We start from the raw sequence: 11240 nt of genomic DNA on the forward strand, positions 1-11240 counted from the left end.
TCAATAATTTCGGTGACTCAGAGGCCTTGTCCTCATCTCACACTGTCCCCAATTATGACAGCTGTAGAGTCTGCAGAGCTGTGCTGTAATGAGGSAAGAAAACTGCAGAAAAGTAAATAGTTGTTACAGCAGGAAGGTTTGTTAGGAATTTAACTTTTTTTTGAGCAGCACAGGCAACTGGCATTTCTATGGCTTTGCATAAAACAGTTTTTGGTTGTCAGAACACAGATGAAAAGGAGCTGTGATGAAATTTCATAAGCTAAGGACAGAAAGAATCCGAACATCACAGATATGTCCCTATGGATCAAGGAGAGATAAAAATATATAAGCAAGATATATAAGCAAGTTACTAATGTACACTGGTGGTTAAAAGTGCACATTTCTTATAAACATTTGTGCTTGAGTCTCTAAGTGCTATGGAATTAAGAGTTTCATTTAGAAGAAGTAACATTTTTGAGTGCATTTCAGTCCAGCTGAAAAGTAGGTGCTGAAAGCAGTGATTTGGGGCATCCATAACTCRAACAGCACTGAACTCTAATGTGTGCCCATTCCCTCTGTTTCTCTACTAATGCATGTTGATTCTGCTCAGTAATCACATTGCATTTCTCAATTTATATTGAGAAAATATTTATATTTTTTCCTGTGATTTTARTATAAACCAGCATCACCACTTTGGTCCATGGGCAGGGGGAATTCTGTCCACTTTAACAACACCTTAGCTGAAATGAGACTATCTTCAAAGGCAGTTATTGATGCTTTTCAGCTGGCTGCATAAACTTTCTTCCCTGCACAAATCTGATTAGAATTTAGCCATCAGATATCCCAAGAACTACAATTTTAAGATTCTCCTGAATAACTTGCATACCCCAAGTGCAGCTTGCCCTGTACAAGAGATCTATATCACCAGGAATGTTCTGAGCCTATCCTAGAGGCCACATAGACTTGCTTGCTTCAGAAGCAAGGCCAGTTGATTTTCTTTCCTGGACAGATATGAAATCATGTGGGAACTGAAAAAAAAAAAAAAGAAGGAGAAAGAAAGAAAGAAGATTTGAAAGGATACGGGGAGAGAGTTCAAAGTGGTTATAGCTTCCAATAAGATGCTAAACTAATTTTAAAGCCTGGTAGCATCCCTTGAATGTGACCACATGCAGTGCCAGAGATGTGTGCCTGAGCAAAATACCTGATTTGCTAAATGTTTACACAACTGGTGAGGGGCACATGTGTAGACAGTAAAACAGAAACCTGGGTGCTGGCTCTTTAATCCCCCAGACAGAGCCGTTCTCCAGGACCTGGACATCCTGCCTTTAGTAAGGCTTAGGAAAAGGATAAAACTGCCCCACGGTGTGCACTGATACTATTTATTATACTTTTGCTACTTGTTCATTACAAGTGAAAATATTGGCACAGCTGAAATGTTTCAGCATTGCAGATTTTCATTATTTTCAGATCTGAAGTGCAGTGTGTCTGATCCTAGTTGCACAAATTAAATATTAATAATCATTCAGATAGGTGAGTCCTCTGTGTATTGCAGATAATAACCCTTGTTTTAGAAAACATACATTTGTCCACATTTGTCATCTGTCTGATTCACTGAAGTGGAGACGAATGTAATAAAATGACCCTTGGGTAAAGAGATCTTTTTAGTTTGTTTCTGGAGGGGGAAAGTTTTCCTGAAACCCTGCCACTCCTGGATGAGCTGATTAATTTTTACCTTCATTATATTCCTGCTTTCCATTGCATTGCAAAGCATGAATAAGCTCATGGCTTTTTCTCTGATGGTTTGYCCCCTAGATTTCTCTGTGTAAATTCCTTTTTCATTTCTGTGCTTACCAGGTCAGACTTTGATTGCCAGTGATTGAAATTCTGGACTGAGCAGTACCAATTAGACTAATCTATTTATGTGGGTTAAATTCTCCTGGAATGCTTTATTTTGGAGTTRTATTTATGAGTAGTCCATCTTCCCTGTGCTATACCTTCCCAGTAGTAAGCTGGCTAGGGAGCAGAGATTTAAAGAGAAACAATCTATTTTCTTTGCAGTTATGAGGTAATGTCATCTAAAGGTTCCTCCTTTAGTTACCTTCATAATTTATTTATTGTAACCGTGGTTTGACTGAAATTCAAGTGCAAAAATATCAATAGTAAATAAATGTCAGTCCAGTTTACCTCAGATTAGGTGTGCTCATATGCTTATGTCATATYTGAGGAAAAATAAGGATGCTTTGGGATTCAGGGTGGGAAGCAGATATGGCACTGAGGTGACTTCTAACTGTTGCTGTGTTGGGGCTGTATTTGAGCAAGCAAAGAAAAGAGAATGCAAACAGCTGATGGTTACCTTGAAAAAAAGCTTTTCTGCCTAAATTTAGAAAATTCTTAGCCAAGTCTCTCAAGGATCTTTCCAGAGACAGTGAAAGTGCTCATAAATAGCCCCTCACCCTAGTAACAATACATAACACAGCCTGGATTCCTGGGATTTCAGCATCCCCTGACCAGCTGGGTATTGTGCAGCTGTCAAGCCTCAGCAGCTTCCCTGTATTGCTGACTGCCTCTGATAAAAAAAAAAAAAAAAAAAAAAAAAAAAAAAAAAAAAGAAAAAAAAAGGCGAAAAAGCCGTCAGAAAATATTTTATTTGTGTTTTTGGAACTGTTAACTCTTAGTAGTGCAATGTATCTTCTTTAGTTGCTGTCAATAAAAGAGTGAGCCTTTGGCATGAGAAATTAGCGCCGGCAGCAGCAGCAGCTCTTTGGCAGCCCCGCACTCCCACCAGGCTCCTGAAGATAAACAGTGTCTGAGGTCCTTGGTGCCATAATTCCTCCTTTTTATTCCTGGCTTTTGCTGCAGGTGGGGGAGTTCAGAGCCCACGCTGCAGAGTGGACGGCCAACGTCACCGCCGAGTTCAAGGAGACGCGACGGCGCCTGAGCGTGGAGATCTACGACAAGTTCCAGCGGGCCACCTCCATCAAGAGGAAGCTCTCTGCAGAACTCGCTGTCAACCACAACCAAGACCTGACCCCCTGCAAGAGAACGCTGTCAGTGAACCACCTGACCAGCGAGAAGGACCTCTTGCCAGCTCTGACAAAGACGGACAGCATTTACATGAATGGTTTGACGCCGCACTGTGCAGCAGAAGAGATTGCCGTGATCGAGAACATTAAGTAGCCGTGACTTTGAATCCCAGCCTTTGGGAAGCTCTTGGCTTAGACTAGCCACACACCTTTTTTCTCCACCCTGTCGATGACCGATGCTAGCAGCATTTTATATGTGTGCATGAGTTCCACAGAAAAACTACAGTCCCGAGTTCCCATCGCATCTCTTCAGAGACACAAAGAACAACGGCACTTCTGTTTCCGAAAGATGCTGGAACAAGCAATGTTTTCTGCCTTTATCTGCCCAGACTGTTTTTCACTTCTAATGTGCCATASGGCCTCACGAATGAATCTCACTTGTTTATGGTAACAATGTAGCTTTGAGGGATCAGTCCTTAAAATTTCAGGGTCTACCTTACTGAGCCTAGGAATGGACCATTTCTGGACTTACAACACATTTGTAAATGGCAAGAAATTCTTATGCAGCCTTTTACCTAAGAAATTTTGGTCAGTGCCTTATCTTTTGAAGAACCAGAACCTCTACAGTTCCTGTACAACTTTTGTTTGTTTGGGTTTTTTGCATGAGAAGTGTATTTCTTTTAAGCTTCCGTTCTTGAAATGATGGTGTTTTCAAAGGTGTCTGTTGTGAAGATACCAACCAGCATGAATGAATGCCAAAACTCAACAATCATCAATTGATGTTCTTAGCTCCAAATTTAAAGGCACTGCAGTTTCAAAAATTACAAACACGTCCCCCAGATGCATTTTGTTTCACTCAGGTCCAGCTGATATTTGTTCACGCTGACTTGTAGGATTTGAAGACCCTTTTCAGGTCTTAGTTTTCCAAGCAGTGTTCAGCAGTTGTTTTTCYCTGCATCAGATGTACCAAAAATTCTGCAGCTTATCTATCACTAAATTGTTTGGTAGATGACAAGAGCAAATAAAAATTACTGTTTTGATGAGAGGCAGGGGGAGGCTTTTAATTGCTGTGTTCTAATAATCACATCCAAAAAACAATGCAGAAGAATACAGCTATTTTTAAYAAACATAAACCTTCTGCCAGATATTTGGTATGAAAAGGGTTCTTAATTTCCTTTTTAAGCCCAGTCACCCCAGAAGCTACATGATATTTTACCCGGGAATCCTGGTGGAGCGCTTTCCTGAATGTCACGTGGGCTGCCTGTGCCAGAGCTGTGGCTAACGTGGGAATGCAATTGAAACTGGTATCACTGTGACTTTCTACATTTCAAATAGAGATGGCTCTGAATATCAGTRCAGGCATGAAGAAGAGCTGATAAATAGCACAATCTGAATACCGATGATTGTTCAGACAGGATAGGCTGACAAGAAGCAGATCTAAAGCAGACTATGGGTTTTCTTTATTGGTTTTAAGAAAACACATTAATTTTGTACCTTCTGTTTTGCTTATAGGAGTACATGAGATTCAGAAGAAATGCAGGATGGAATGGATAATTTTGCATTTTTTTTCCTTATGTTAGTCTGTTGTAACCTGGCTGTACATAAAATGAATAGAACAGGCCTTAAAGAAAAATTTAGGCTCTGTAAATTAAAAAAAGAATGGGACTTTGCTGATTGGGCATGATTCAAGTGGCAAATCTTACAGCATCTCTGACCATTAGATAACATGCAAATATGAATGTTCATGTTTTTTGGATGCTTAGCTTGTTTTCTAATAAATATAAGTTAATATGTAAATTCAGTGTAAATATCAGTCAATTAACATTTACAGAGAGTACGCTTTTAAAACTAAGAAAGTTCCATGACACAGCACCGAGCAATGCTCTTATAACAAAGACCCCTGTCTCCCCAGCACAGTGTTCTGAATGTCCACATGGCAAGGGTTCTCCTTGCCATGTATAAACTGTGAATTGTAATGAAAAATAAAGTTTTTAATTAAAATGAGCTTTCCTGAATCTCCTGCTTGCTACAACTGGAATGCTAAGAAATAATTTGTGAAACTGATTTTTATGCTTTCATTGGTTACAGAGTATAGCAGTTTGCCACCTGCTTTAATTTAAGCTGGTTTAGCAATAAAGGCTTGACTTACCCAGCACAGAAATTACTATTTTTTTTTCCTTGATATTAAAAATTATGCTCTTTGGTTGCTATACCTTAAGTTGTGTTTCTTTCTATTTTCTTTCAAAAACTTATCAGGATTCGGTTTCTTCCATGSTATGCTGCAGAGCTGCAGGCGATTGCTCCATCTTTGCCCCGAGGGAGGTGCAGGGAGCTCTGCCCCTGTGTCCTGCTGGTTCTCCTGTGGTTGCTGGTACCTTTCTGCAAAAGGGTGTGAACAAGCGGCTCCAAGGGCAGTAGCCTTTCACAGTGGAATTTCATATTGGAATGAATATTTTACAGGGACCTCTTTAATCAGGTCTTGGTTAAGGCAATGAGAGCCCACACCAGCATGATGGTAAGTGAGGAAGACTGGTTTCTTTATATTGTTTCAATCTGATTTGTGGGGTGTGTTTTAGTGCCTTTTGGAACTAATTTTTCAGAAAGGGCCAGGTAATGTTCGAAGTTTATTGTCCTTGATACTCAGAGATGAGATATTTTAGGTTAAAGCCTTGTATCACTCTAACCAGATTGTTTCCATTTACCAACCTACAGAAGTGTTTGTCTTCAATTTAAAAGAAATTTTTGGGTGTCTGAGGACCTGCTGGAAAGAGCACATTTTTTGGAGCTCCTGTGTCAGTGTTTGAGATACAAGTATGGGTAGATAAATCCATTCAGTTTTTATTTGCTTTAACTTTTGAATATGGTCTCTGGGAAAAGAATCCCTGTTAATTTATATATAAGATATTGCTTCTTTTTTCACTTTTGTAATTGGTCTAAATTATCCTCCCTTGTCAAAATAGACTTACCTGTGGGGAACAAAGCATAAACAAATAAAATCCTTTTTTTGGGAGTTTACTAATTGAAGAAGAAAAGATGCCACAGTCCAGATGGTAGAAGTAGGTAATCACGATCCAAACATATCCAGTTASATTAAAGTTATAGGAAAATCTTATTCTCCCTCTCCACATATAGTGGTAGACCACAAATACTGAGGATGACTCGATTAGTTTATAATATTTGATGAACTCAAAGGTTTTTCTCTCAATTCCCATAGGAGCAGATTTTTGTGTTAAAAACACTGTTTTTCTTGCTTCTGGAAATTTTGCTTGGTTCATTTTCCCTTCCAAATATGGAACTACCCAAGCATGAATTAGGATCCATTTGTACCCTCTCTTCTGTCACCCRTACATGGAAACATTTCAGACTGCTAATGCACTTGGTACTCGAGCAAGCTTGTGAAAATGATAAGGGGCTGTTTTCTTTTCTACGAAAAGAAAAAAAAAAAAAAAAAAGACATTGGCAAAATGTTCCGGATGAGAGACAAATTGTGGCACATAGGAATCTGTAAAGGCATATGTGCCACGTAATAGGACAATTTATTTCTCAGTATTAAACATGTTATTAATAAAACCAATTTGAAATYTTTTAAAGTGAAAGCTAGAGGTGATCTGTATTTTTCACTGTTGGCTGTCATAATTTTTTCTTTTTCTTTGTATTCTTTGGTGAGCTGTACCTGGTAAAGTGTCTATGCTGGTCAAACCCTCAATTTTTGGATAGCCCTGCATGACAGCCAGGGAGATGGAGTTGCAGAGAATTTGTACCATGCCCCATTCTTCCTTGAGTACCACGAAAGCACTTTCTTTGGTGTCCCCGCCATGGGCTTTGTAGCTCCTTTTTCTAATACCTAGGGATCCTTGAGGTGCCACTGCCAGAGCAGGGAAAAGCACAGAAGGATCAAACCCAGAATCCCATTAGCATCTCAGCCATGGCTTCCCCTCTCCAACTCTTCCTGACTGAACAGGAGGAAAGCTTGAGGGTAACAGGAACCCACAGAAGAACAAAACCTCTAAAGGTGCCACCCTTGACCTGAAATGGACCTTCCTTAGGTCACAGTGTAAGACCAGGATGGTCGATTTGAGAAAATCTGGTCTGGGTGTTTGTTTGGAGTTCTTGCTCCTCCAGCATTATTTCTACACCCGTGGCCTCTAAAGAGGAACACGGCACACCCTGCAGAAGGAAAAATGGGAGCTGCTCTACTTGGTCAAATCCACATGCACATCAAAATTGGGTGTACACATATAACTGATTCCTGGGAAGGAGATTTTCCTACAGTGTTGAAATACAGCAGTAATGCTTCTAAAAAATTGCTGTCATACAATTATGTGATAATTAACTTTTCCTTCYTACCCTGCAGTACTGTTTGAAATGAAAGGATTTTACATATTAGAAGAAATGCATATTTGCATGACTTTCAGAGTTAATTTTTTTTTCTGTTGCCCTGCAGATTTAAATGAACAATGTAACCTTATAGTGAATAAAGTGTTTCCTTTTGGGAAAAGTAGACAAGATGCTGATTTATTGTTATTGGAAATAACAAGCTGTTGAGCTCCATGGAGATTAAAAATGTCAGCTTTTTCATTTGAGCAAGCATTCACTGTTTTGCTAAATTCATGTTACAATTGTAAAGAGCTTTTATGAGAATCAATAGGAATAGTTTTATTATACTYGGAAAACTTGAATATTTCAATTTTAGGCCATTGCTTATCATGCTTTTATGAACTTTCAGATGAATATATTGAATAAACTTGTAAACAAGTACATGACTTATTGTAGAACAGTAAGTACCATTCATGCATAAAAACAGATGCAGTAGCATATGCAGCTTTGTATTCTGGATCCAGATATATCTATGCCTTCAATATGTATTGACATTGTTGCATCATCTTAAATTGACTAAAAAACCCACTTTGGCATAATGACTGTTGTTTCATGTAAACTCAGTGATTTGAAAATATAGCTCAATTTTCAGTCAGTATCTTAGAAAATCGATAGACTTCACAACTTTTTATGAATTATAACAGTCTGTCCACAGTGGTGATGCAATAAATAATCTCTTATTGATTACCTGTTTTAGTTATTTCTGAATGTTAGCTGTTTTCCTACCCTAGTTGCTGGAGATAGATAATTGCGAAGAAAGCAACTCATCTCCGTGGTTTGTGATCAATGCACTGTGACTGGGCTGCTGGTATTGGAATTCTTAGTGGTGAAAACTGGGATAATATGTTCTGCCTCCACTGTTACTCATTACTAGTAGCATTCATCAAATTCTGTGGATGCCCTGATTTTCCTGGGAATGTCACAAGGGTGTTTATACAGACATCTCTAGTCTGACTTTGGCAAACAAATGTCCTAAGTGAGAAACCTCTTTAGAAGGATTGACTGTTAATTCAATTATTTATAATAGTTGGTTCTCAAGACTAATTATATGCAGACAGATCTTCATCCTCCAGAGAAAGGCATATAACACACATATTATAGAGATCCTGATGGGAATGTACTCTTTGTCATTAGTAATGAATAACAATATTCTTCAAAACATAATAAACAGCCTGAAATGACTCCTTAAACAGCAGTTTATTGTTAGCTCCATTTTTTTTTCTTTCGCTATTAATTTCAGCCTTCAAATTAAACAGGGAGTTCTGAGAAGTTTTGCTGAAGCAATACAGTTACTTTGAAAGATGTATTTTAGTCTTGTCTCAGAGGATACTGACSCTAACTTTGCTGAGTGACTGGAAATGTCAACATACATGTTGAAAACTTACTCATGGGAGCATRAGAGAATACATCATGGTTCTGTTGATTTTGACTTGTGTCAGGTCTACTTCTGTTTTGAGTGGAATTTGCTTTTTTCTGCAGAGATTATAACATTCAGTAATCATGCACTCAAGCATGAAAAGTTCACAGCTCTGSTAGCAAAGGTGATAAAGAAAGGTTCTGCTTTAACTATCTCAGCTATAGCTGGRATGTGATGTATTGACATTCAGAACRATTTGTCACCTTGTTTGTTCTGTAGCAGAAGAGAGGGAATTTACAGATTTGAAGGCATAATGTTGCACATTTGGACTGAATAATTGTGCAAGGTTGCAGCCTGGGCCCTTCTGAACTACAGACTGATAAGTGACTAAGTCTGAATACTTTTTTTAATAGTGGTTTGTTGCAAAAAGAAGGATAAAAATTTAGGTTCTGCTGTGAGAAGTGGAAGTGGGAGCATCGTGTCGTGTACTATTGTGCACTTGGTAACGTGGAGGTGGCACAGACACAAAGACCTTTTCATTTCTCAGCGTCCTCAGGACTGTCAGGAGAGAGTCAGTGTAGCCTGCGTTATCTYACTGTGTTCTTGCTCTTTTGCAAGCTCAGGACGTGCCCCAGCTGTAGAGGTTCTGTACCTTCCTGTACCACTTGGCTGAGTCATGGGACAAATTGACAGGGGTAAACTTTCTCTTGCTCATATGGCACAGGTGGAGCAAGAAGGGAAAGGTTTGGCTGATGTAGGTACAACTTGTTCTTTGCAAAGGGGCAGAACACACCTGAAAGCTGGACAAATTTCACTTTGTCTAACATGAAGCCCTGAAAAACTCATTTATGTAAAGGTTTTTGGAATAATGGGTTCTTATTTGCTCCACCAAGATCAGAGCAGAGGCTGCAGTTTTGTTTTATGTTGCAGCTGCACTCTGCTTTTGAGCTTGGCTTGTCTCTAAATGAGCAACACTAGCACAGAATTAGCCCTGGGAACAGTTTCTACTTGTGTAGACAGAAAATACAACAAAAGAGTTCCCTGAGAACTAGAAATGAAAAAACTCCTGTCAATTCAAGCTGCTGGTTGGTGATCATGGAAATCAGGTTTAGAAAGGAAACAAACTTTTATTGTCACTATAGAAGGGCTGCATTTGCACATTGCTCCATGTTTGTTGTCCTTTAACAGAGCCGCCTGCTCCAAGAGTAGTGGATTACAATGGAGAGCATGTAAAGCCCTTAACTACAGAGCACACCAGAAACCTTTCTTCCTTTTTATTACAAATCCTAAGACAGTTCCCTGTACAGAAAAGGCAGAGTGCAGAAATGCACTAGCTACAAACACCAGTCAGGATATTTTCCTTTTGTTCTTTTTGTTATTGTTTCCATTTGTGTCTGTGGGCTAGAGTTAAAAGACTTCATACATTTTAATGTGGCACCTTGCATAATAAATGTAAGTCATTGAAGCAAATTTGTGTGCTGTATGCCTCTGGTTTGCACATTTTGGTCCTATTAGAAAAACATTCTCCTGTGTAGGTGAAAAAGGGCTATTTGTGAAAAACATACACTAGAAATGGTTAAGACGGAATAATCATCTGACTAGTGTTTTCCCAATTAATATGCCAGAAATTTTGAAAAAAAATATGTTGCTGTGGAGTCTGCAGCATGACATGATGCTGGAAGAGGACAGTGTGATCATGTGCAGATCATTATGGGGTTGCCATGCCTTGCAGCACCTAAGTAGCTGTTGGAATTGCATGCAGCCAAAATAAAGCTGCTTTCCTTTCTCTTCCAGCATGTCTGCCTCTCAGTTTGCTAATTTAGCAGCAAAAAAAAATAAAATTTTGAAGCCAGTTGGAAGACAGGGGATGCTAACCTGAACAACAGGGACAGCTGTGGTGATTACAGCAGTTTTTAAGTGTCTTTTTCTTCTCCTGTGCTATTTGGGAGCTGTGTGAGAGACATACCTCGACAATTGAAGTGCCATCTCATCTCTGCAGATATATAGCTTGGGTTTGAAACTGCCCATAACCTCCACTAACTCAGAAATAAAAAACCTGAAAATTGTTTCAAAGAAGCAATAGCCATTTTTTGGAGACAGTTATTATCTTGGGGCCTTTTGATGGCCTGTCTGTGTTTGAGCTGTACCTGAGGTGAGGGATTGTTATAAATTGGCATGAAAAATCAGGGTACTCTGAAGTAAGGTCATTTACACCTGACTTTGTGTTCCTCCGACATCTTAGAGATAATGGTAAARAACAGAGTTAAATATCACTAGCCTGAAAATTCCCTGCAAAAATCCCCAAACAACAAAGACAGTCCAACAACTCAGCACATGAATTCTTTCCTCAGTATTTTCCAGCAATATCCCCCCACTATCATGTGGCTTTTTCCACCTTTACCTTTTCCCATTTTATTTAGCATTTTTTATGTTGTCCAGCAGTTAGAGGGGAGTTTGAGAGTTAGGTTTATGTACTCTGTTCCAGTTTCTGGTTTGCTCAGGGA

At 39.1% G+C, this 11240-nt stretch overlaps 1 protein-coding gene across 2 annotated transcripts in view; it reads left to right on the plus strand.

Annotated features, from left to right (window-relative positions):
* KCNK2 (potassium two pore domain channel subfamily K member 2) overlaps nt 1-5396 on the plus strand; it is a 124278-nt gene extending 118882 nt beyond the window's left edge. Inside the window, exon 9 of one of the 2 annotated variants that reach the window (XM_057365134.1) lies at nt 2839-5396. In XM_057365134.1, coding sequence (XP_057221117.1) covers nt 2839-3156 — 318 coding nt within the window. In that variant the 3' untranslated portion in view covers nt 3157-5396. The remainder of the gene's footprint in view (nt 1-2838) is intronic. The other variant, XM_057365135.1, reaches the window with a different exon arrangement.
* The last annotated feature ends 5844 nt before the right edge of the window (nt 5397-11240 follow it).

Source organism: Malurus melanocephalus, unplaced genomic scaffold (assembly GCF_030028575.1).
Source record: "Malurus melanocephalus ecotype Western Australia unplaced genomic scaffold, MMel_1.1 scaffold_48, whole genome shotgun sequence".
NCBI lineage: Eukaryota > Metazoa > Chordata > Aves > Passeriformes > Maluridae > Malurus > Malurus melanocephalus.